The sequence below is a fragment of the Drosophila eugracilis genome, unplaced genomic scaffold, assembly GCF_018153835.1.
Source record: "Drosophila eugracilis isolate 14026-0451.02 unplaced genomic scaffold, ASM1815383v1 contig_1897, whole genome shotgun sequence".
Taxonomy (NCBI): Eukaryota; Metazoa; Arthropoda; class Insecta; order Diptera; family Drosophilidae; genus Drosophila; species Drosophila eugracilis.
In genome coordinates, this window is record NW_024572751.1 from 77907 (window position 1) to 105013 (window position 27107).

At 36.4% G+C, this 27107-nt stretch overlaps 3 protein-coding genes across 16 annotated transcripts; 1 reads left to right on the plus strand and 2 right to left on the minus strand.

Annotated features, from left to right (window-relative positions):
• On the minus strand, window positions 1-10679 carry LOC108114961 (ankyrin repeat and SOCS box protein 13). Of its 7 annotated transcripts, none has more exons than XM_017226157.1 (4): window positions 10044-10679; window positions 540-785; window positions 264-468; window positions 1-201 (listed from the first exon to the last, which is right to left on the minus strand). In XM_017226157.1, exons 1-4 carry the CDS (start codon window positions 10056-10058, stop codon window positions 8-10), a joined length of 660 nt encoding a protein of 219 aa, XP_017081646.1. In that variant the 5' UTR covers window positions 10059-10679; the 3' UTR covers window positions 1-7. The 7 variants fall into 7 exon arrangements, with proteins under 7 accessions (XP_017081646.1, XP_017081648.1, XP_017081645.1 ...); XM_017226159.1 differs by having other exon boundaries at window positions 9914-10679; XM_017226156.1 differs by lacking the exon at window positions 10044-10679 and adding an exon at window positions 7709-7942 and having other exon boundaries at window positions 1-198.
• Window positions 6191-26115, plus strand: LOC108114963 (complexin). Of its 8 annotated transcripts, none has more exons than XR_005993645.1 (7): window positions 6191-6304; window positions 7113-7265; window positions 10686-10697; window positions 18076-18233; window positions 18520-18652; window positions 20360-21387; window positions 22694-24178. XR_005993645.1 is itself a non-coding variant. In XM_017226167.2 (6 exons), exons 2-6 carry the CDS (start codon window positions 7211-7213, stop codon window positions 25136-25138), a joined length of 420 nt encoding a protein of 139 aa, XP_017081656.1. In that variant the 5' UTR covers window positions 6191-6304; window positions 7113-7210; the 3' UTR covers window positions 25139-26115. The 8 variants fall into 8 exon arrangements, 2 of the variants coding, with proteins under 2 accessions (XP_017081656.1, XP_017081657.1); XR_005993647.1 differs by having other exon boundaries at window positions 10686-10694; XR_005993646.1 differs by lacking the exon at window positions 10686-10697 and having other exon boundaries at window positions 18067-18233.
• On the minus strand, window positions 14607-17093 carry LOC108114959 (neprilysin-1). Its single transcript, XM_017226152.2, has 2 exons — window positions 15858-17093; window positions 14607-15708 (listed from the first exon to the last, which is right to left on the minus strand). The coding sequence occupies exons 1-2, from the start codon at window positions 16747-16749 to the stop codon at window positions 14825-14827; spliced, it is 1776 nt and encodes a 591-aa protein (XP_017081641.1). The 5' UTR covers window positions 16750-17093; the 3' UTR covers window positions 14607-14824.
• Window positions 26116-27107: the final 992 nt, after the last annotated feature.

Sequence of the window (27107 nt, forward strand, 5' to 3'; positions counted from 1 at the left end):
AACTTGTTTATGGGGTTTTATATTTATTGTACTTTTCCAGCCTACATTTTTCAACATTGTCAAAGTAATCCTTTGCCTCGTGCCTACGATAAAGTTTCGCTAATTCAGAGCAGGTTTTGCCAAAATCATCCAAAGCGGCCAGGTCTGCACCATGTGTAACAAGCACTTTGATAAGCTTTATGCTTGCGTTCATAACGACTGCTACCAAAAAGTCAATTAAAATTCGATTTGTGTAGAACGCCCATTAATATCTTTAGCCAAACCTGCACGCATAAGAAGGGTCCAACCGCAGATATCCCTGGCTTCAACATTCGCACCCGCCTCGAGAGCGAACTTTACCATTTCCAGCTGATCGGCATCGATTGCGCAGTGTGCGGGAGTCATACCATTGGCGTCCGTAGCCTCCAGTTGGGCCTTCTTGTTTAACAAAATTTTCGCGGATGGCAAGTGACCGTAATAAAAAGCTAGCTGCAACGATGTCAAACACGTCTTTTATATTATAAATAAACACGTCAATTATATTTCGATTGATTACCGACATGCAGCGGGGTCCGTCCGGTTCCAAGATTTCCGAGATGAACGCTGCAGCCGGCCGAGAGCAGCACGTCGATAATACACATTTCACCCTGAATAATCGCATTGGCAAGTGGCAGAAATCCGTTAGGAGCGGGGTATTCTGTCAAACTAGGTCGTCTCCGCAGCATACGCTTAACAAGAAACTGCTGTCCCTTTTTAATGGCGTAGTTTAAGCAATTGGTTGACGGGAGTTCTGACGTCGTGCAGGCCTTAAATATTCATACATTTTTTGTCAAACGGATATAATAATATGGTAAAATTTGTATAAGCTGTTTAAACTCTACAAATAATGAACCATCCTTTTCCTATATTTATATGAGATAAGCTCGGGAAGCAAACAATTTATTAAGAAGATTATGTTCAAAAACTATTTCTTCAAAACGTTATACGATATATCTGAAGTTCCGCAGGGTAGTCTTTTGTGCCCTTCATTATATACGTTATTTATGAATAATCTTCTCTATCAAATGATATTCTCAAATACTAATGTATGCCAACTGCTTCCTTACAGATCGGGTGCCGATCCAATACTTTATCTTTTTAATTGTACTTCTCTTAACACTGTGTCACTCGACAGTTAATAGGGCAATAAGAGTTCTTTGATTTCATTCAGTTGGTCAAAAGAGTTGATGATCCTGAACTTCTTTAATAATATTTAATTACAATTATATCCGGAGAGATTGCTAAAGCCAAATATCGATGACCGTCAATAGAAGCATACAAGGCTTTTACGCGCAATCGATAACCAAAGTTTTCTTCCAGATTGGTAATATGTACGGGAGAACTTGAGCTCCACTCCAACTGCACCCAGCCAAGGCTTCTATGGAACTTCTCTACGCTGTAGACTAATGCATTTTTAAGCAAAGACCATTCAAGTCTCACGCTATTAACTGTAGGATTGGAAATATATGCCTTGAAATTAGGCCAATGAAGTTCTGGTCCCTTTTCGGATAATATAGTTGTAAGCTCTTCTTCACTTTGCTTTTTTTCGTTATGTGACATTCTGAAAAACGACCGAACGATAAACTTGTTATTCCACACTCCTGCAAACTTTCCAATAGCATATGCTTTAGCAACAGTCTTGGCAAAAGCCATGGTTACCGGAATTTGTTGAAAGTAAGATGGTACATATATAATTTTGCTTAAAATCAATAGATTATGTTATTTTTGGTAAGTCGATAGGTGATGACAAAAAAATTTATAAAGGTTAAACCAAAAATTTACTTGAAATAGTGCTGATGCCACAGTTTTCCGCGGTTTGTGGGCATCAAGAAGGATGAGACGGTTGATTTAACTTGAGCTGAGGTGGCATCATACCAGCTCTAATTGTTTCCTAAATCCTATCGAATTAAGGTTTCAGCGTTTTGTGGGCATTAAAATATAAGCTGCGGTGTCATCGTATTGCGTATGTATGCTTCCCAATATTATAGCTCTAAGAATTTCAGAGATAAGTGTTTTCACGATTTCTACTCCTTACTCTTCTTAAGACCGTTTTATCGGCTTATCGGTGTCGGTACACATGGCGGTCCAATTCACTGCACAAATTCTCAATAGAATTGATATCAGGTTGCGTTTCTTAGACTTTTGGAAAATGTAATTTAATTTTGCTTTCTAAGCTAGTTTTAACCATTTTATTTGCGTTTAAACTTTCAAAAATAAATAATCGAATATTACAGTTATCCACTGTTACTTTAGAAATTTCGAATTTAATCTGTCGGCCAAAAGTGTCAGATCGTCAAACGCTATGTAGACAGTGGCACCGGCCCACAGATATACTCTTATCTGGATGCCAGGAGTCGTCCTGGAGTCATCCAGAGTCTCGGCTGATATGTAAAAACACAAAGACTGACACAACCACAGGCAAAATATTATCATTTGTCAAATCGCAACATGAAACCGTTTTAAATTTAGCTACTCTACCATCTCGACCCGCACCGCATTCTAAGGCGGCAAGATTGAGCTTTTGCCTGTCCAAAATGAAAATATCTGTGGTTGAAGTAAAATGAAGAGAGGTTGAGTTGTCATTTTTGCACAAGAGACACAAGATAAGACGGTTAGTGCTGGCTACAGCGGGTGTTTAATATCATTATTTCGTGACAAGGGATTTATTAAATTCATTTTGCAGATGGCGTTTTACAGTACATTTAAAGTAAGCTTATTCATTTTTGCTATAACTCATTTAGCTGAAACTGGAATACTCAACGGGTTGCAACTTAATATTTTACGACAAAGTAAGTAACAAGAAAGCCAAAGTCTTTGACATATAAGAAGTAGTTATTATAGTATTTAAATCAACGAAGAACCAACTGGCAGTCTACCTATAAGAGCTAGACTTTTTTTAAGTTTCAGTATTTATGTATTATGATATACGCATACATATCTATATATATAACATGGAACGCGAGTTCCGAGATGCTGAGTGCAATACTAAGCAGCGGAAATCCCACCGACCAAGGAAAACAGCAATTTTGCCCGTAACTGTCGCCCTTCTGCGTGGCGTTGTTGGGGAACATTTAAGTTAGCATTAATTAGTTCTTCACAGACTCCCAAAAAGTTCAAACATATTCCGAATAAATAAACATGAAGTGGTTCCGAAGAATAAATAAAGTAAAGTTTTTTCTTGCCTACTAATAGATAACTTTATAAAAGAAGGTGAACCCCAATATTCTTTTCTATTTATGTGGGAGTGAAAATATGCTGAAATAAACTTGTGATGCGTATGTATCTCATAAATCAAGCATGCGCAGTCCCTACTTTTATCTCTTTTAGTTCTTGACAGGCTTATGATGAAAACACACTCAATGAAGCTTAAATTTGGAGTAATTCATTTGATAAGAAAATTATTTAATGAAAAATATATACATCGCCTACCGCAACCACCTTCTACAGCTTCCTTCCATCCACACCCGCAGGAATTTACAAGCAAGTTCTGAGTATCAAGGATGACATTAGCTGTTATTAATTGATACCTTCCGGTTGTTATATAAAATTTTTAAGCGGTAAAGCGCATGACTGCGGGGAAATTAGTAAAGGAAAACCTGTCGCCGGTTCCCCAACCGAGCGAGCTAATAAAATATATTATTATGGCACGCGTCTGGAAGGCAGGCGGGAATTTACTTCTAGAACGACTTTTTTGAATCAAAAAAAGTTCTCATTAGACTACAATTTCGCTGAAAGCTTTCGGGGAGCAAACTTTAGCCTGGTTTGGTTGTCAACTGTCACTTGCCATAGTTCTCTCACCGTCCGAGGCTCTCTCCATATTGGCAAAAACTTTACACTGGCTAACAGTTTTAGTCAGCAGGAGCGGCGAAGTGTTCTGCTTGAAAATATGAGTCGCGGTGAGTGCTGTGCAATAAATACCAATAATTGTGTTATTGTCGGTGCTAAGAAGGTTTTAGGTAGGCAGTGAGCCAATCTTAATACCTTTTAGATGTTCAGTCTTTCATATAATTCTCTGCAGTCCCAGAATCAATCCTATTAGTCAGTGAACTATTACTTAAGAGGTAGCAATGCCGTGATGGCCAAGACCAATCACGTCTCAACCATAAGTAAAAAGCAATGTATAGCCTGTCAAATAGCAAAAACACTATAATTGATTGAGTTGAAACCAATGAAACCCATTAAAGGGAATGGTATGGAGCCATGGAAAATTAGTTTTCGCAAGACAACCCCACTATCACGACAATGTCGACCACGACTCGCGGGCTGACGGAAGAGCAGCCATGGCCAGAATCGTGCAATTTCCTTTTTTATAGTTCTTTCCTTTTCTGCGCTTCCAGTCCCTGTTTATGCTCTTGACACATTATCGTACATATAAAAAACCTGGAATGTCAACTGATATGAGAACAAAGGCTGATGTGTATGATTCGATAAAGTCTGGTGTGAATGCAAGGGCTGCGAAGTTTCTAGGGCTGTCTCCGAGAGATGATAATGACTGAACTAGCTTCTTATCAGAAGGGCCTGCTGGCCAAATTACGCATACTACTATTGGTGAAATCAATACAGTACCTCAAGTGCACTCGGCGCAGGCGCCAGCGCACAAATGTATACAATGCTTTCGGCTGGTTATTTCAAAGTCAAATTGTCAAGAGAGGTATACAGAGAAAGAAATTTAATTATGTAACAGACAAGAAGTAGAAGCAGATAAGTATATTATTTATCATAGTGAGATGCAAAAAACCAACTAGAGTTATATAAAGCCAGAACACTGTGCAGGGGGACAAGTTCTCTAGTCCTACAGTCGTAGAGAGAGCAGTCCCATAAGTCTACAGCAACAATTTTTGCTGTAGGACTTTCGCGCCTTAAGGGTTCTACCTTAAAACAAGCCTTGGTGTTCTTCTCTTTATTTAAATCCAGGTGCCGCTCGTACCCGCTCGGCAGCTCGGGCGACGAAAGCACTCATTCCGAGCCCACGAAATATTGGAAAGGGCCAAAGCTCCACCCCTTGCTGGTTCTGTATCGGATTTTGAGGCCGCAGTCGCCGTCCTCGTTGCTGCCGACGCCGACGCCTTGATACATCGTTTTTAAAGCGGTGCCACGGGGTCGAACCGAGTTTTCCATATAGGGAACTCGACAGTGGCGTGCAGAAGAGTGCAAGCATAGCACGAAGTAAGAAGCGTTGAATAAAACATATCGGCGGCCTAGGTGAAAAGTGGAAACATAGTGGGAAAGTATAAAACACACACACTGCACACAACACACCAACAACGAGTGTGATTGTATATAGGGGCCAAACATACACATAGGTATCATATATTCGTATAGCGATACTGGCCTTTTGTGGTATTTAACAGTTGACTAAGAGTCCCCGGCACGAATGAAAATCTAAAACGATGAAAATAATTTATTTTAACGAGCGAACTGCTTGACCAGTTAACTGAGTACTCTAGTGCGAGCGCAACTTTATGTAATAATTGAAAAAACGAGACTCAATCAACTCCAAAGGAATTCTTTCTGAGCTGGAAAGCCCAGCACTTGAAATTCAATTGATTGAGCTTGCTGCTTGAGTTACGTAAAGAATTTTTTTTTTTGTTTGCGGACCCGCATTTCATTCACTACAAAGACATAAAAAAGGCTCTTACGTGACCGCTCCCATAAAAAAACCCTAATAAAGAAATATTGATAAAAGCAAAAAAGCAAAGGGCATGGCGACAAAATAACAGCGACGACACGAAATACCACGCGTGTCTGCTATTCATACTTGTAGATATATATTAGAATATAGTGTATTTATTGTAAAGTATTAAAGCTCTATATTCCCGGTCGGAATAGCCAGTGTGTGGACAGTCCATCTCTACACGTGTTTTTCTGTATACCACTAATAGAGCTAGAAAGTCGGCCTTAGCTTACTTGTACTAGGAATTTCTGCGCACGTTTCGAAAAATACATCAGTTTATGATTTTACCAGCAGTTAGCGTATTGAAATTATATAACATGTTACTTGCTGGTATCATTTTTATTTTAAAATTGTATAGAAAGTAACGAACATCTAACAGTCGCTGCTCTGAACTAGGTTTTTTCTTGTTTTAAATTAGCGCCAAAAATATAGATGGAAAACTCAAAACTGTCAACCCTACCTTTTTTTTCATTTCAGAAATCCTGTCCGCCTAATGCCCGCTCTTCTCCGTGGATTTCCTGAAAATAAAAACGCTTTGACGCAGACAATTTTTGAACTTTACAGGAACCTGCAGGGAAAATATTAGAGGATTCGTAACTGAACTAAGGCCAGGTAAGTGAGTGGCCTAGCAATCCGAAAATATTCCACAATATTCTTCATATTTTAACGTATACATTTAACTTCGAATACTTGCGAAAAGTTATTTTGCCCCTTTTGCGCGTAGTGTGCTTTACGTCGATAAAAAGCTCCAAGCTCAATCTTAGGATTCTTCAAAAGTTTCTGAGATGGTATTGAAGTATATTTAATTCCGATGGCCAAAAACTGGCTGGCTTTTTACTAACTGTTTAATAACCATAACCATTATATATATATAGGTCGAGTCAACCTTATCTATTGCCAATGGTTAAGTAATTAGAAAGGGAGCGGAGCAATCTTCTGTTGGTACTAAACCTTTAACCTCCTGTAACTTGTAGAGTAATATAACCTTTTTCTTTGTTAAAAAGTATGTAACAGGTAGAAGGAAGCGTTTCCGACATATAATATATTCTTGATCAGGATGAAAATCCAATCCATCTTTCCGTCTGACATTCCGCTGAGATCAGAATCTATAAGAGCTAGAAAGTTAGGACTAAGCGTGCATATTCTTGAGATGCCAGCACTTCCTAAGGTGGCTTTATTCATGCCCACTCTAACAAACCAAAAGTAGCATTCATAATATTAAAATTTATGTTTAGGTTTGACCTTGTAAAACATTTGTGACGGCTGCAATTAATGAAATGTGATGTCATTCAAGAGCTATTGGCAAAATTTTATCCCGTAAAGTCGGAAGGTTGGCCCAGATGACGGGGCACTCCATTGTCTTGTATTAAGTTACACACTAAATTAATTTTATCTTTTATCTTTACTCTGTTGCTCTTAGCTTACAGACGTAAAATCAAGCGTAAACGTCAGAGATCAAGCAAATTCTTTAGTCGAAGTACCCAACAGAAGCAACTCCTCTAGAACAACAGTCCAAATATGGCGGCCTTTATAGCAAAGCAGATGGTTGGAAACCAATTAAGTGCCGTTAAAGGTAAGTCGCATCGAACACAGCTAGTCGCAAGTCACCCCTGAGCATTTTATTTTTGGCATCCGATCAATAAACTTTGATTTGAACGTTCAAATATGTACATGAATATGTATATCTCATGTAAAGCTGCTGCGCAAAAAAAAAATTTAGCATACATGAAGGCGGGGAATGTTTTCAGATACACAACAAGGACTTTCCCGCCCCCACTTTCTCATTCTCATCCATATCTTCAGCCCGGCACATTGGGTAAAGTCATTGAATTACAATGCCGCCACTGTATAATCAGCGGTTGTGCAATCGTTTGGAAAATCATCGAATACTTTCAAAGGGAAAATAGAGCTAAGTCGAGGGCGAGAATATTTAAGTTGAAATTCTTATCGACCGGCAACACATGGGCCCTTTTAGAGACTGGGTATTTACATGTGACATAATGTAGCTCCACTTACCCATCCACTTGTTCGATTTACAGTTCCTCTCCAACGATTGGTCCAACCACAATCCCAAAAGGCGCAGCTGAGCTGGGCAAAAGCAATTGCTAGACCTCTTATCAAACGCAGACATTCTGCACGAATGCGCAGGAAAGTGGTGAACATATATACTATATAATGTGTAGATTGATGCTAAATTTGTCACAGTCTCTTGCTCTCACCTCACACGGTCTCCACATTCTTCACACTTTTTTTGAATTGGGAGCCGTAAAAGAAGAGGAAGAAGAATAGATGTTGCCGGGGCAGAATTCAGAGCCAATTCAAGCCACTTAATCTGCTTATTAGGTGTCAGTCACGGCACAATTCGAGATGGCGCTTAGTACGATTGACCAATAGGTTCTAGAGTCGTCAGAAAGAAAGAATATTTGAAAACCTGTATAAAATATTGTCATTATAGAGGAAGGCTGCATAAGATACTGTTTTAGGCACCTTCTTCTTTTGGCCTTTAGCAATTACTTAAAAGTGCCAACGATGCAGAATAGCATCTACTTAATGCTCAACATAAAAAACGCGTGAGGGATGAAAGCGAAATAATATATACCCATAAAAGTATATAAATTGATTAGATATATGTATACGAGGTGTGTTCAAAAAGTAAGGTGACTCTTCAAATTTCGCGAATTTCAAATTTTTCGATTATCGAAACCTTTTAGAAGTTATACGAGGTGTGTTCAAAAAGTAAGGTGACTTTTCAAATTTCAAATTTTTCAAATTTTTCGATTATCTTCAGTTTTGGGAACAAGAAAAAGTCACATGGGGCCAAATCCGGTGAATATGGTGGCTGAGGCATTATTGTGGTGTTGTTTTTGGCCAAAAAATCCAAATCCTTTGATCCATATTTTTCGATAGCAAAAAATCGCCGAGCTCGCAAAACAACTTGTAACTTTACGCCTCTCACAACCAAACAAAAGAGGATGTTCCATTGAAACTTGGTACAGATGTTAGGGAAGAGTGTACCAATATAACAAAACAAAAAAATCGATAATCGAAAAATTTGAAATTCGCGAAATTTGAAGAGTCACCTTACTTTTTGAACACACCTCGTATGTATGCGGTTTGGTTCCAGCGCAAGAGGTTTTTCAGTACTAATCCACTCAAAATATGATTTATAGATGTTGATTGCGAGTTGTGCTTAGATCGTAGTGGGTTGCGAAAACCTTTACTTGAATTATTTGCACTCTGAACCAGAAATTAACTTTAGCTCGCTTCACGGTTTATTCCTATTGGATATAGGATATATTGGATAAAGATATTTTAAGGATTTGTTATAACTTTTCGTTGAATATTTGTAAATATTTATAAATAATTTGGTATCTATATGTTATTATGATATTCGAGAATATTAATTACATTTACTTTTTTCCAGGTAAGCGTTAAAAAAAAATTGACTGTCTTATAAATAAAGTGTGTAAGTTTCTGATAAATCAACCCACTCATTATCTGCATTACCATATTAAAAAAATCTAACCCATTATTAAATTATTCATTAACAATAATTAAATCTTTTATAGTTTAAAGCATTGTTTTTGTGGCACTACCTATTTACAATTCACCGCTTCTGTGCCTGCTTTGAATAGAGACTAGGTTTTATTTATTGGCAACAGCATGAATAAACTATTAAAATGTACGAATAGTAATAATACGTTTAAGACTAAAATCCCTATAAAAGTAATTTAAAAATGACTAACATAAGCTTATCCCTGTACATTGAAAGTTTTGAACCTCTTAATATGGCGCTAGCTTTTAAATAAATCTCATATTCTCATAACCGGGAAAAAATTAATTAACTTACATACAAATTTTTTAAATTAAATTGATAAAACCGATAAGAAAACGCAGTGTTCCTTCAAAATAACTAGGAGGTGGAGAGTTACATATGTACAAAGCGGTGTATACACTTACCTCCGAATGTATTGATATTGAGGAATACTTATTTAATGTACAAAAATATAAATATAGTCGAAAGCTTATTTTCAAAAGATACTGGATTTGAAATCATAAGTGGAGCATAGCCATTAGTTGCTAAAAAATATCAAATATCTTCAATATCTAGACATTTGCTTTTCTCAAGATTAAATTATTTTTTAACGAAATGTAATTACTCTTAGACTTCTCAAAACATTAATATAATAAAGTTATCGTAACCAGTGTAACTAAACATACCTAAAATACAGCACATATGAAAAATTTCTCCCGAGTGATAGTCCCACCCAGCCGCACACCGAAAACAAAACCAAAATAATTTATATACATATATGTTCATTCTTAGAATGCCTTCACAGCCGAACTTTACCTCATTGTAAAACATACAAACACAAGAGCTTGACAAACACACCCTGCCAATCACACAGAACGACTACCAAGTGCACAGCAATATGAGGGAGAGTTCCACTCTTTGACAACAGCCCACATCTTCACTCAAACCTTCTCCCACTAAGCCCACTTCCAGCTACAGTAAAAACTCGACAGAAATAGAAAGTACACCTCGAATGACAAGAACCAATACAAAAATAATAACATACAGAAAACACGATTCAGTTTCTTCTATTTGAATTTTACACTAATACCAACTCTCGTCTTCTTATATATGCTTCTCCCAAGCCAATCCTGATACATGACCTCAACTTCCAAAGCTACGAAAATTTGAACTTGAACCGGATATATGGTCAATCAAACCAGTTCTGTCATATTACATACAACATTCTTCCGTGGACAATTGTCCTCAATCCCAGCCATTTTATTTATCACCAAGTTTGCTATCTCTACAGAGAACTTTTATACTTATTGAACTTCTATCATTAAAAATATGTGCAACTATTCACTAATACTTAACTTAAAATTCCTAAAAATATTTTATTAAGCGTCTTAGTAAATCTAAACAGAGTGCAATATTAATAAAACTCTTCCTTTACTTCCTTGGCCACACGCTTGACAGATGCTGCAGGTGGTAATTTCTCTACTTACCTTATTGTATTATTCAACTATCTGTAAAAAAAATCTTTTATGACTTAGCCATGAAGTAATTAACATCGTCGATATACCGAGTTTATTGGACATGCATTTCCACTAGAATTAGTACCAAATTGATGCCATTATATACTAAAAATTATAAATTATAGTTTACACCAGTCTCAATACGTGCATCCGTTCAGTTGGTAGTAACCAACAGCTAAACCCCTTCGTTTTCAGTACACTATATAAGATTAATCAAAAGCCATTTCGTTCTCTTTCTTTTTATTCCCCAAAACTTATTCTGCAAATAATTGAAAATTTTCAGAATAATAGATGAAAAATAAAAAGAAAAGAAGAAGAAAAGAAATTCAAACGAATTTACGCGCTTGATTGATTTGACAGTTCATTAAAACTTAGTAATATTAGATTTTCTTCAACTCACTTACCGAAATTGTTCACAAGACATGATTTCTTTAGGTTAAAAATTCAAGAACACTAGTCTAATTAGGGATCAAATGAATTATATTTGGTTCGACGCTATTTTTTAGTTCTAGAAATTTAATTTTGTGTTATACGAATGATACTCTTACCCTCAAACTCCAGCTTTCCGCAAAAATTGTTTTTTAAAACGTTTTTTATCTACTTCTTCTACTACTACTCTTCTATTGAACTTCTTCTACTACTGCTATGTACTACTTACACCATTATGGAACCATACTAACTACAAAACTACTTACATCTTCTACTATCTACTATAACTACTCTAATTACAACTCAACTACAACTTATATACTACGAATTTACAATGAGGTAAAGTATGAGTAAAAAGTATATACTAAAAAAAATTAACAAAATGTAATTTAAGAACAACATAGAAAACAAAAGAATATTTAATACATATTAAACATAATACAAGAGTGTTATTGTATACACTAGTTAGTTCTACTAGTTAACATCGAAGTTGCAAAGATCCCAATAAAAATAGCCCAATCAACACACACCCGTTGCTAAATTTATCCGTAGAAGTGGCAGGTATTCTGACATATGACTATTAGAAAATATTTATAATCTACACAAGTTCTTGAGAAATTCCACTTTATATTCTTGCCAAATAGTAGGGAACCCTGCGATAGCTGAATTTAAGGCACATCTGACGTAGTGTTTTGAAATAATTCAAGATTATATTTAAGCCAATATTACTAAGGAATAAGAATAATCGACCCGTAAACGATTTAATTAAGGCAGTGTAGTATATACATACATAGCATAGCTTGTCAGAATAAAAAATATGCATAAATTATGTATATTAAAAATTCCTTGATTCCTCCGGATAAATTCAGGCCAAAATATTTGCTTATGGGTATCACCGCACAATACGCAATTCTGCATTTTTGAAAATTCTGTCCTCTGCTGGCATGTCGCCGCATTTCTGATCTGCTTGGGAAATGCTCTCTAAGTAGATGTAGAAGAGAAATGTTTTCACGACTATAGAGGAGGCACACGACTAATTGGGGGCATTATAAAAGAAAGTCGTGACCGTCCTAACCAAGAGCCCTTCGCGTTTCGCTTCAGACAAAGGCGCAGCGTCGGCATAATTTCAACACTTACACACGCCCATGTCTTCTTACTTAACCACTCACACCCTTAAGACTTAGTTAATATCGGGCCTTTTAATGTTAACGACTATAAAAATAAAAACATTAGCTGAAAGGTGAGATCTCTTATATGAGATTAGGCCATTGTCCGTTACCTGATTAAAAAATAATTTGCTGTTCGTGGATATTCTTAGCGGAGATGCAGCGAAAAATAATGCAGCCGAAACAAAGAAGGCAAGTGTGCAAAAAATATTTGACCACGCTATTCCCACTCTCCATTTCCGCAATAAAAATGGAAATAGAACTGTAAGGTTGCATTTCTCGACGAGCATGTATTATCACCCAACCACGTACTCCAGCACATTATCCTGTCCGACTCGGTTGAGGCTTATCCCTATACTTATGATTGAGCTGGCTCGGCAGTTGCTTTTTGGGGTCGCCCCGTTAGATTTGCGGCCGCGTTTTCCAACGTATTCATTATTCGGTTGCTCTGATGGGTTGGCATTCAAAACAACAGCGGAAAAAATAAAACTCTCTCTATGGCTTATCCAAAAACTGTGTCTCGTATATCAGACCTATGTATTAAACGAAAGCTTTGTGATATTCTGAGTGACGGCAGTACGCGCTCAACCCCAAAGAGCCACCCCATACAGCTCCTAGTAGCAGATAGAAATAAAATACCCTTATTTCGCCCAGGACACGAAAAGGAACGTAAAGCTTTTAACGGCAGCAAAATAAAATTAATGGAGGCAAAAACTCATGAACCAACAACCTATTTGTACGGCAGATTTTTTTGCCTGTCAGAAGCATTTTTCATGTTAAATATAAGTCTTCCCAGCTTTAAAGAGCCATCAATGAATCTGGCTAACGGATTGTCCAATTCCAGTGTGGAGGCCAACAAGAGAAAATTAAGAAAAATAAAGGGAGTACAGTGCTTAGACAATATGGAGATGGGAAGTGACCCCTTTTTCAATGGTGTTAATTATGTTGGCATGAAAAAGGCTTGATTAGTTTCAATTTAATTATGGGTTAATTTAAGGGTCATCTTGAATTTGTAACTGGAGGGAAAATTCACCAACAACTTCAGGGGACAAGTTATTTAAAATGGCAGTCACATTCGCAATGGCATTCGTATCTTCCCGTGTGTGAGTTAGCAAGACACACACAATGAGAAGCAAGAAATATGAATTTCGGTCGGAAATACTTTGACTATTTTATGAAATCAATAAATGCGTCTGTAAGTCATGCCACAGTCACTCTAAAAAAATCATTCACAGAGCTATTTAGCAAATGTATGACTATAAATTCTATTTAATGTGCGATGCCTTTTGCACCCGGCAAGAGAGAAATGGATATATATATATAAAAGAGATAGAAAGAAGGTGTGCTAGAAATAAATAAAGATAGAGATAGAGGGAAACCTAGCGAAGCGACAATGAGCCAACTGGGGTATTCCACATCCCCTGACTTCGTTCTCTATCTACCCAATGGTCCAGAGAAAAGCTCAAGAGCGGCGGGCCTTCGCCGTCTCTGTCGCCCCACAAAAAATGCCATTACACTGAACAGTGAAGCGGACTTGCTGCTCATCGCAGTCATGCCCAAACCAAAATTGGGATCCGAGTCGAACTCAATATAGTGGAACAGCGCAAGCGCGTGACTGCGTGACGCTGGGATCTCTGCTCGGTCCATTGCCAACTGCGACGCGACCGCGGAAATTTTCACGTCGTCAGGACATAAAAGACAGGGCCAAGACTGCCAACACTCCTACTCGGGGCTCGCCCAGCTGCGACTAAAGTTCATCTGTCCTGTCCTTTTCTGTGCGCCTGTCGAGACTTTTTCCTTCGCTCAGTTCACTTTAACTCGTGGTCGCGTTCGCACAGCACTTCGGGCTTTGAATTGATTAAGATGGCCATGGAAACGACGGCACGACGACTGCGGCCGAATCAGTGGCTCGCAGACAGTGCAGCTCCTGGCTGAAACTGTGAACAGTAGTACTAGTAACGGTTCACCCAACGGTTGTATCTGCTCGGGAAGAAAACGCGGAAGAAGGCGAAGAACACAAAACTCGAAGACGGACAGATAGCAGTGGCCAAAAGCGCCCTGAAATCATGAATTTCATCGGTAAGAAGCCTAGTTCATGTCTAAGCCACAGTCTGCCTTCCAGCACTGCCTTACAACGTCAGCGGCGAACTCATTGATTTCGTCTTCTTCCCTTTCAACAACACGTTTCCACCACTCAACCAAACTACTCCTCAACTCGCCAAAACACAAAATGTTGTAACTCTCACTGCAATTGTGTCCCATGTAAGTTATTGCAAGCGAAAATCTAATCGTTTATTTTGTATCTTAATCGCTCATACGTAACGTAACCTATCTGGAAAAATAAGTTGGGTTCGTGGCCGTAGGGTGCAAATGTGTGTAGTGGGAAGGAAAAAAATCAATCGATTGGGGGTTGGTCTAAGAGAGACCTGCAGTAGTTACAAGCACTTTCTATCGATTTTTAGCACAATCGCATCAAGGTCCGACACTAGAAGGGATTGCAGAGGTGGTGCTGCAGATAGAGGCTTTCACCGGGGCGACACTGAAAGGCCTCTCCAAACTCCTTCGAGTTGCGCAGCTTGGCGTGCGTTACCTGTCGCTTGTAATCTTGCTCAGAGATGTCCAGCTCGGGGTGGCAATCCACGAGCAGGCTACCCACGAAAAAGAGTTTCAGTAGGGTCATCTTAGTTCGTCCGGCGGATAGAAGTTCGTCCATTTTCTCGTGAAACGTCTTTCGGGTAGATAGCCACTGCTGGTACTCACTCAGTGCTTGCCTTTGAGATAGGAGGCCAAGAAGGACGTCGTTTGCACTCTCCTTTACTGCGACACACGATTGAAAGTTGCTGAATCGCCACTCCGAGTCTGAGCCTCGCCACGCGCCCGGTGTGCGAGAGCTGCTACCGGCAGCTACAAGACTTCGGGAAAAGAATTCACCTAATAGAAGGTAGTTGAGAGGTGTACTCAGGTGGCTTTGCCCTAAAAGAGCACTAACCGCAGAAAATACCTGGCCGTACCGGCGCACCTGTTGATTGGATTGTGAGGGCGGATGCTTGAGACGTTGGAACTTACGGAGCTTCTCAAGGTTGCGATAAAGGCTCCGACGGCCAAGCAAGATCTCGTGGTATGCGGCGTTCAAGCGTTCGTCTCCATTAAGGGTTAGATGCATGACGGTGCCTAAGAACTGTTTTGAGCTCTGCTGTGAGATCTCATCAATCCACACACTGCCGACCAGCTGGTTCACGTACGCTTTTCCCAGCGTAGAGTACATTTGAGCCAATTCGGGTCGATTTACTGTGACCCGTTGCTTTACATGAGCGTAAACGTCGCCTGCATAAGTCTCTGCCAACTGATGGCAGTCTGCATCCACGATATCTAAAAGAAGGAAGTGCACATCTTAATAAAAAAAAACTGAACAAGTTATTTTATTATGAAGAAAAAACCAGCCACAGTTATACTACACCCTAAAGTAGAATTAATATTTTCCGTTTTGAGTAAGATACTGGGATTCTTGGGAAACTTACCCATTAAATAGTCCGTCCAGATCCAGTTGAGCAACCGAATCATGCTGGTATTTTGGAGCAACCCGATGTATTCAATCAATCTAGGAAGTTCTTTGACTACTATCGTATCACTAGCCTGGGGTGTTTTTCCGCCCAACAGTTTCCGAAAGTATCCATCCCAGTCTACTTTGGCCGACGTGGAATTTTCAAAAGCAATGCGCTTAAAATTGCCGTAGCTGAACTCCACCTGGTCCTTTATATGCTCCGCATTTACAATGTCCCTACGACTGCGCTCCAAGCTGAGAACTTCAAGGGCAGTTACGTGGGCGCGGCTTTGTTCGATTCCAAAGCTCTGCAGGACCTCGCTTACTCTTTGCTCAAACTTTCTTAAAGTGTTGCGGTGCGTGGAATCGGGCTGCAACACAACGAGCCGCTTGTTTGACTGTATGGTTACTACTGCCTCAAAAAAGTAAGGAGCTCCCACTTCGTGAAAGTACCCGAGAATAGCTGTCCAACTCTGGGCCTGGTTTGACCGCTGACTGGCGTTAACCTTATTGGCATCCAGGACAGGCCAACCCCCACTTAGCCTAAACAGCTGCGACGCCTTGAGCGCCTCTATGCCGCGTCCATTCTCGCAGGACTTGAAGAAGTTAACCAACTGGAGTTCCATGTCCATCAATTGAGCGACTTCCACTTCCTTGAGCAAGCTTTGCAATCTCTCCCTTCCTGTCTGGCTGAGATTGGCACTGCGCGAACAGACATAGCCGTAGAAGTCCTGACAAGGCTGCTTGCTTGTATCCAGGTACTGCTCGAGCTTGTACGAAAATGTCAGCAGGTCGTTCTCCCTTGTCTGGGAATCTTGGCCGCAAGCAATGACAGCCATTAAGAGAATAGCTAGTACAATCGAGAGCATTTTAGTTCAGTGCTGATTCTGTGGCCACTCGAATTGAAATAAATCCACCACTGTACACCGCTTATGTCGAAGGTACTAGGCCTTGATTTTCTGCTCGGAGGTCGGAATGCCAAGGGTCGCTGCTAGTGACTCGGCACACTTCCGCACATCAGCTTTCAGACCTCTTCTCAAACACACTAAGTCGCTTGGGCGGCCAATGCTATTTCTAAATCCCAAATAATCGCGTTTCCATTCGTTTTCCCCTGTCCCCGAAAGTGGCACTGGAATGAATATGAAAATCACGAAATGATAACCCAGTAGGCGATAACGAGTCAAAATGTCGAGCTTTGTGTGTTTATACCCGTTACTCGTAGAGTAAAAGGGTATACTAGATTCGTTGAAAAGTATGTAATAGATAGAAGGAAGCTCTTCCCACTTTATGAAGTGTATATATTCTTGATCACGATCAATAGCGAAGTCGATTGAGCCATGTCCGTCTGTCCGTCCGTCCGACCGTATGAACGCTGAGATCTAAAGGAATAAAAGATACAAAGTTTAGATTAAGCATGAAGATTCTTGAGCTCCCTATGCAGCGCAAGTTTATTTCAGCATCCTGCCACTCCCACTCGAACGACCACATATAACGAAAAATTAAAATCGCTAAAAACGCAAAAGCTATTAGAGCTAGAAAGTTAATATGAAGTATGTATAATCTTGAGATGCCAGCGCATCTTATGGTGGTACCATTATCCGGCCACAGCCACTGTTACGCCCACCAAGCTCGAAAGAAGGTTTTCGCATTTTGTAAAAAAGCTGATATCTCTCGGTAACTATGAGTGATAGAAAGTTTTGCTTAAGTATGTAGGTTTTTATGACCTAACGCCCACATAAACCGGAAAACCAAAAATTCAAAATAAAACTATAAGAGCTACAAAATTGTGCTTAAGAATACGTATTTCAGAGATACCACTGCAACTCGATGAGAGTTTTCATCCGGCCACGCCCACCCTAACGCCCACAAATCGCGGAAAATTGTGGCGAAATTGTGAAGAAATATATGTTATAAGGCCTTACATGGCCAGCAGCGTCACAACCAGTTACTCAACATGCTTTCTATGACAATAGATGCCACTTTGTGAATTTCCACTAACAACACACAATATTTATAAAACAGTAACGGGTATTTTATAGTCGCGACACTCGACTATAACGTTTCTTCTTGTTTTAAATTGATCACCTTCGAGTTTTAACTAAGTTTTTTACGCGCTAAGATTTACATGACGTATTTTTTAAAATTCTTACTTAAATTTTAAAACAATAATTTTATTTTTAACGCAGGCGCTGTAGGTGGTGATGGAGGCGATGATGGCGACGACAAAGAAAAGGCAGAGGAGGAGGAGAGAGAGCGTCAGGAAGCCATTAAAGAGGCCGAGGACCGGCGTAAAGAAAAGCACCGGAAAATGGAGGAAGAGCGCGAGAAGATGAGACAAGATATTCGCGATAAGGTGGGTAATTCGGAACTGTGGCATCTGCACAAATACCGTGAATGTGATCTATAAAATAAGTCCTGTATCTGATATAGATGATAACAAATCCTGACGCTGTTCAAATTGACTCTAGTAGGGAGTCCTTATATCGAGCGACTCCCTAACGGAGTCAGATTGAATTTCAAAGGAGCAAACAACAAAGGAGCAGTTCTTAAAAGTGTTATCTAATTAGAAATTACACTATAACCAATGTTCAACGATCTAATCAATCTGTTGATCTGCCAACCTCACATTATTCATTCAGTACAACATTAAGAAAAAGGAGGAAATCGTAGAGGCGGCACCACAAGAAGAGCCCAATCCCCTAATGAGGAAAAAGAAGACGCCCGAAGAACTCGCCGCCGAAGCGGAGCAAGAAGAGCTAGACGATTTTACAAGTAAGTTGTCGCTGTCGCTGTCGATTCCTGTTAACCTTTTGCTCAGCGACTGGCATCTTATATACAGCAAGTTAACCTACCAATAAAACAAGCCTTCGAGTCTGCCCCGATTGCTCCTATTCTGTAACAGTACTAGATTCACTATTTTAATTTGCTTTTAGTTTTTTACCTATTACTATGCCAGCAGTTTACGAGAGGCTTTGCAAATCTAAACAGTACCTAATCAAGTTGACTAACTATTAAAGCCAGAACCATAAAAAAACCAAATAAATATGATCTAATTAATGTACTGAGCTCGTATCTAGTAACTGTGATTTTGTTTGTTTATTTGTGTGTATTTCTTATCTAAATGCAATCAAACAACCAAACGTAATGCTTATTCTATCTCTAACTGCAACCCTATCTATCTAAGATATTTTTTTGAAATGTAATGCAACGACGAATATAAACATTTTCAAAACCATATTTATATAACAAGCGTGCACATCATTTACTTGTTTAATTTTACTCAATTTCCCAGCTTAATCTAAACATTACTATATAAATTAGAAAGTCTCAGAGAAATCTAGGCAGTATTTATATAAGGAAGTATATGCTTAAAATTTTTTTTTTACTTTTTATTGAATACATTTGTATACATTTTTATATATGGGTAAACGATGAAAATAATTGATTGGATTTAGCTGACGAATTAATTGTAATTAGGTTTTATATTATTCAAATAAATAGAATAAGGTAAGTGTGATTATTTGTAAAAACTTTTAATTATGTTTGTGTGGTAAAATTGTTGTGGTACATTTGTATTCAAGAACTACTTTTCCGCCACCCACACCACCATTTTTTTTACTACTACTTTCTATTCCCCCTAAATAAGACTTGGAATGCAGAGCTTGAAAAGACAAATCTGAATCACCAAGTGACAAGCCGCCCTCAGAAAAGGGTGCATTAAACATAAATAACTATTCTAAAATCAAATTTAAAATTTAGTTAGGTTAGAGCAGATACTTTAGGGACTGTTTTTTTATATCAAATAATTTTTTTTTAAATATTAATCTCACGAAACGCACTTTTATTAGAATCATTTTACATCTAACTAAAAAAACCTTCTATTTGTATATGGAACTGCATTTTAAAACTTTAAACTCATAACAAAGTAAATATAAACCAAATATAAACGAAATACTAAAAAATATTACCCATAAATGGACGAGATACAAATACCAAACTTTTTCCCTCTCGTTTACTTTCTCCTTCAATGTGCGTACTATATGCATTTTACATAATGGGAAATCATATGTGAAATATATATATTGCTCATATACTGCATATGTATGTGTATTTTCTCTGCACCAAATTCTATATATTTGTCATTATATCTCTATCAATCTAATATAACTATAACTAAACTTTAATTAGTCGAACTTTAACTGTGACGTTGCCCTTACTGCTAACAAAACGAATAATTTCTTAATAAATGCTTTCTTGTTTTAATTTTTAAGATTTATACTTGTACAAGAACGATAACCTTCCGCGGTATTTATTGTTTAACTATAAAATTACTACACACATAATAGTTACAGCTACCCAGTTACAGTACAAGATCATTAATAAATACATATACATACCAGTTAACATCTCAAACATTTGTAGTCTACTCTACAAAATATGCTTATTTATTGCTGTTTCCATACTCAATTTCTTTTACAGAACTGAAAAATCAAATAGAAACGCAAGTAAATGAGCTAAAAACTCAAATAGAGGGAAAATGTGTCATGCAGTGATATGTCAGTCATCATAATATAAAAACAAATAAATATAATGGTAAAATCAAAATAATACTGATAACATTTACCCATAAAAGGATCATGATTAACCTGGACTTGAAATTGAATTATTAACATGAAATCTGTTAAAACGAATAAAAACATTGCAAAGCTAGAGCATACCTGTAACCCGGCAGCAACTTAGAACACATTAAACAATAAGTCACTCAATCGGTGACACCTATAATCAGAACCGAAGCAGATATGCGAAATAAAAATGTGGAACTTTGAACTCCTAATGAATTTTAAAGTAGCTAAACCATCAGCCAAATTATTTAAAGCCCAACTATAGTGAACATAATATTCAAATCACTTTGCTTCAATAACAATATAATATACTTAAACCCAATCTACAAAACATATGCGTTGTTTGGTTAATAACATACATTTAAAATAACTACTGAAATACTATTGAAATACTTAATTGGCATTATAAATAAAATAATATAAAACATTTGGTGCGAGAGAGGAGGCTGCTATGTCGTTCATGTCGGACCGTCAAAGTATGTTGCTGAAATCGCCTTGGACTTTAAATCCATCTATAAATATAGAAAGAATTTAAATCCATCTATAGAAAGAATTTAAACTAAATCGGCGAATATGTTGAAATCGTCATTTTAATATATACTCACCTGTTATGTATATATGTAAATTTAATGAGTTTAACCAAGAGTAAAATAATATAATTGCAAGCAAATTGACTGGAGATATTATTGCTGATTCTTTAAATTGTGTACTAACAACTGGAAAGAAAAAGTTTAAAAAACAATTTTATGTCAATTTGTTTTGGAAAATTCGAAACAAAAGATCTTTAATAGCTGTTACATTTTGTTTCTTTCTTATACAAACAACATACCTACACTACAATTGAGAATTTCTAACTCTTTGAAAAATGATTGATGCTTCTGAAATGTAAGTAAATGAGATTACTATATTCCTTTTAATACATTACCTTAAACTACTGATATATAAAAAAATACCGGTCCTAAGTTTCCTTTCCCACTTATTTGAATTCATAACGGTTACGTTTTGATTCTATTAAGGCTATTTCGCAGAAAGTATTGTACAACAATACTTAACGGCAAAATTATAGCTGTAACGATTTAGACAAAGCAATAGCTTATAAGATATGCTAAGCAGTTCTAGAGCATAATGCTGTGATACATTTAGCATAGATTTTCTTTGAAAATTGATAAGTTTAAACCATCAAGGCATATAACAAAAGGGAAACATGCATGCAAGTCGGCCACAAAAATCAAAGATACCAAAGCTTACGAAATACACCAACAAGTAACCTTTACAATTCCAAGAGCGAGCCTACCCCTTTGCACTGATTATCCACTAAATTCGTTTGTAAAAGGTATAAACATACTTGGATACATGTTTACTCCCACATACTCAAAAACTCCGCTCAGAAAAACTATTCGGTGTCACCAAAATTGTATATACTGATATACGGGTCTCTAACTGTAGTTCACTGATATTTTCTAAGGTACAAATCGCATTATTGTATGCATGAATGTACGTACAATAAGACGAGCAGTCCCTGTTTTAAACCGAGGCACTTTTTATGTTCGACGGCACCATTCGCTGCTATCAGGTTTCCGTGAAATTGTCTATGAGAGAGACAATCCAGTGCAAGTGGATTTCAGTTTGCATGCGATTTGTAACGTAAACGGCTTATTTGTTATCTATCTTAATCTAAAGACTTATATCATATTACACATACGCACATGTATGAAATGTGCCCTTCCTGACTTGGAAATAAGTTTTTGATTTTATCCACTTAATTGCCGAGTTTAGACGAACCGTGTATATAAGAATACATATTTTTTCGGAAAGGACAGCTGTGCTCCGGGTAACCGGCTATAATTATTCAATTGAATATTTTTTTAAAATTAATAAAAGTTAATGTACTTTAACATATAATAATACATGGTTTAATTACACTGCATTTTATACATACATATATATATATATATATATATCTCTCTCTCTCTCTCTCTCTTTCTCTCTTTCTATGTTGTCTCTCTCTTCCCCTTCTTTTGTTTAAAAACACTCTCTTTTGAATATTTAATCTGCGCCACTTCTACTATGCCTCAAAAATTTTATATCTACAACATTTGCAACAACACGAAAAAACAACAATATCAACAATTATAACATCAACAACAATTCTACCAATTCTTCACAACAACGACATGATGGTCTCTCTTAGACATGTACTCTCGGTGTTATATAAATATCATCAACAACAACCAGAACAACAGCACAAGTAAACGCCTACAGCCAGTACAAGAACAACATCAACAAGAACATCTACCACAGAAGTATCTATATATATATATATACATAATAAGATATAATCTATACTAGAGAAGCAAAATCAGAAAACCGCTAGCTACATGAACAACAGTATCAAGTGAACAAGATCATAACAATTGCTAGCCAACATTCCCAACTATATTTTTGAACTTTGTAAATTAATATGGATTAGGCTTCCTACCAATGCCATTGCATCCACACGCTTATAAAATTTCACAAACAAGGATATTTGTCACAAGCAATTAAATGGCTATGAAGTTCAGTAAAAGAATAAAACAATGTACAGATCCGTTAAAAAAGCAGTTTAAAGCGGTTAAATATACCCACAATTTTTAAATGACTGTACAATTTTCAGTTACTGTGCAATTTCCAGTACTTTGAAAACATTCTCATTCTCTCGGTAGGACATCAATAAAGTAAAATGGCTTAACTCCCCTTTCTGTCAACCTTATTAAGCAATCCCCTAGTGCCCCTCGCTCCATACAAAGTTAGGAACGATCAAACTAATGAATGAATGCCTTAACGCGGCTCAGAAGACTAGACCATGAGTAGCGAATGTATAAAGATAAGAAGAGGTGATTCTACCTTAAGGAAAGGTACTTGCTATCCCTATCGCGCACCTACCTATTTAACTAAATCGGAAACCAGATCTCTTAGCTAAAATCTTTTCAAGCTCGAACCTAAAAAGTTATAACGTAATGGCTTTCAAAATAACTATTGAAAATGTTGAACTAAATTATACTCTATCTATTGCGTTTTTCCCTCTGATACTTATATGAAGTTGAGCATTACTTTAATTGTTTAATATATTAAATAAACATATATAAAGAAAGCTAAAAGAAATAATTGAAACATACTCAATCTCACCCAAGATTTTAACGTAATCATAAATTTTTGAAATGTTAAATGGTTCAGCCGATTTTCTTTTCTTTTTGAATTTGTTGATGTTACGTTACCGTAGTATTGTAGTAATGAAAATGTAATTAATTGTATATCAAAAAGTTCACGAAAACACAGATAATTACACATTGTTATCTTAATAAATATAAATATATATATGAATATATATATATATGCCTATATATGTATATATCTGTATATGTGTAACTTCATAGGGAAATGAATTTAATAAAAAAAAAAACGGCAGAAAATGATATTAAAAATAATGTTGAACACAATACCATTCAAGTCATTATTAGACGTGAAAGACGTTCTATACACTACAGAGGAACAAGCAAAAATTTAACAAAAACTTAAGAAAATCGTTAATAGTTGATTAATTATATTGTTACTTTGAACATTTAATTAAAACAAACAAAAAACAAAAGGTTTAATAAAAAAATATATATGTATAAATATATATGAGAAAACACAATAATACATTTGGTTTTAATTCCGAGTTGGCCATTATCATCAGGCGTAACCAATAACTTACCTAACACTCCAAGCGGCGAAATACATTGTCCTGATTACACTCTAACTCCCTACCTGCCTGATATCTGATACATATAGCGAACTTGAATTGGCATGACTGTTGGTCTATATGTTTTTCTATCTATGTGTACGTCTCTCTTCCGCTCTCTCTTATCTCTCTGTATCAGTCATAAACGATCTGTATATCTATGTCTAACTACTCCAAGTGTCTGCCTTGCAGTTCAAAACAGTTCACACCTCAATTCATGAGCATTCATGTATTGCAATGTAAAAAAAATCCGAAAACTTCCTGTCTAATTTTTGTAGACTTTAAAAAAACTAAGGACAATGTAACAATTGTTTGAATGGATTGCCAGTCCTTACAATACACTTATTAAACAACATGTATATCTGGGTGTCTTTCGATTAGACAACGAAAGAGTAAGTAAGTTCCTATAAATAAGTAATAATATATTTCCGAAGGATATGTAAGATTTTAATGTGTTAACGCCTTCTACATCACCATGGAAAGGTAGGTAATCAATTCCAGACCATACCTCACCACACAACATTAGTCTTACCAACAATCACATAATAATCCACCACCTGACGTCAACTTTTTATAACCTCCGAAAATGAAAGAGAATCCAATTGGAATAATATTTCTTTCATCTTCTTTCCCTTCGAGGATAAAAACAATCAAACTTAAATCAACTTCTACCATTTCATTTTTATATTTTTTTGTGTATTTCACTTAATGTAGTTTAACATGTCAATTTCGTAGGCCGTTTTTCTAAGTTCCTCAATGCTTATACTAAAAGTTGCGTACAAATTAATTGATTTTATCTTGTTTATATTTTCAGCCAAGTTGAGAAAACGCCTGAGCGATGCTTTTAAAAATTGCCCATTGCGAAACTTGTTCTGAACAAAGGCCTTTAAGATAAGGGACATCCTACGAATCGGTTATGGTTTCAGATTACATAAATATTACACACATTCAGTATGTGCATATGTGAATGAGTAAAACGACCAACCATGATCTTTTCAACCCTTCAAAGTGCATTACCTACCAGATTTTGATACACCCAGAAAAGTCATTGGCGGCTTCACAAAATTGTGTCTAAACTAAGATAATATCAAGAAATTTTTAAATGCGGATATAACATTACTAAAATTGCCCTATTGCCTATTATTTAATGCCCAATTATAAGACAATTTTATCGGTACCCTCTTTGGGAAAAAACCTGAGAAGACACTTTTGGGACTTCAAAACCTTTTAGTATTAACGTGTTTGAATATGTTTGATTTTTTAGTAATAGTTAAATCTTTTAGTTAAGTGCGAAGCTACGCACATTAATGCAATAAAACAATTTCTTGTTGTAGTGCTGGAAGAGAATTGAGCTACTTCTACTAGCTCTACTTCGGTTACAACTTAAGCACATTGATTAAAAGATAGCAAAAATTCGATACATTTTTATGAAGTGACTAGAAGGAATCGTAGAAACCTTATATGAAATCAGAGATGAAACAACAACGACATTAGTTTAAAGAAATTAGAATAGAAAAATCGCCGCATACCCAGAGTCTTTCAACGTCGCCAAGTGCGCTTTCTTATAACATTCATATATGATTACGAGTAATACAGTTGTCTCGAATGTGCTCGTTGTTTGCCAAATAATTCATAAGATTTTTAAAGTACCTGAAATTCCATTGGCCCCACTGGAAGACTAGTATAAGCTGAAGGTGTTAATTTAAATTAAGTATTGCTGAATGCAGACGGCGACTCTTCCTTATTATTTACATCCGCTCAACAACAAAGAACAAATACAAATTGTTTTATATTCCCACTAGAAAAAGTTCTTTTTTATACATATTAATACAGTTCAATTCAAATTATTTTATCCTGTATATTAATCAATCATTTATTGCATTTTTAACTTAATTAAAGATTTTTGCGACTTGATTTTAAATACCACACAATTTTTAATAGTATTTAAAAATAAAAAAATTATTCGAAAGAAAAATAAAAAACAAAAATCACAAGTAATTATATAGTCTAAGTATATATAATTTACACCAAAACGACCGACTGAAATTTATTGTTAAAAGTTTTATGAACTATACTTGCATATATACATATGTATATTGATATGATCAAGTAAATGAGCAACTAGAATAAAAAATATATACAAGAAAGAAAAATAATGATATATAAAAGTTTCTATACTCTAACCACTTAAAAATTTTAAAATAAATGTATACATGAACACATCATTAAATATTAAAGGATGCAACATGGAGCATGAAAAGGGTCACACTATTATCTAGGACCATATAAAAGTAAATTGAATTAGAAAATAGCATCAAGGCATAACAACAATCAAATTTTTTATCACACGATCATATCTAATGTGATTTTTTATAAGTTTCCAATTCAAAATATATAATTTTTTTAAAGACGCCGACGACAAAAGTATAATTTAAAAATATCAATTAAAATAAAAAACATTTTTAAATTTACCTGGCGTACATGAAATCAGCTAAAAATAATTATTGACGTAGAAAGATATTTACGTTGACATTTCTGTCGATTAAATTTTTCTCAAAAGCCAATGTTCTTGTACATGAAATATACATTCTAGCCCTGGCAAATGCGAGATAAACTTGTAGGAGTTGAATTGAATTATATTGTATTGCATTGTAATATGTTATATTGTATTTACTGTTGAATTGTATTTCAATATAGAAACAGTTAATTTCCAATAAAGAGATTTTAAACGCATGAAACGCATTACTAAAAAAAATATGAATTTCAAGAATGCAAAAGTTTGTTTTCATCACTGGGATGTTTTACCCTCACGCAGTCTTAATAAAACGCAAATGACTCCACATTT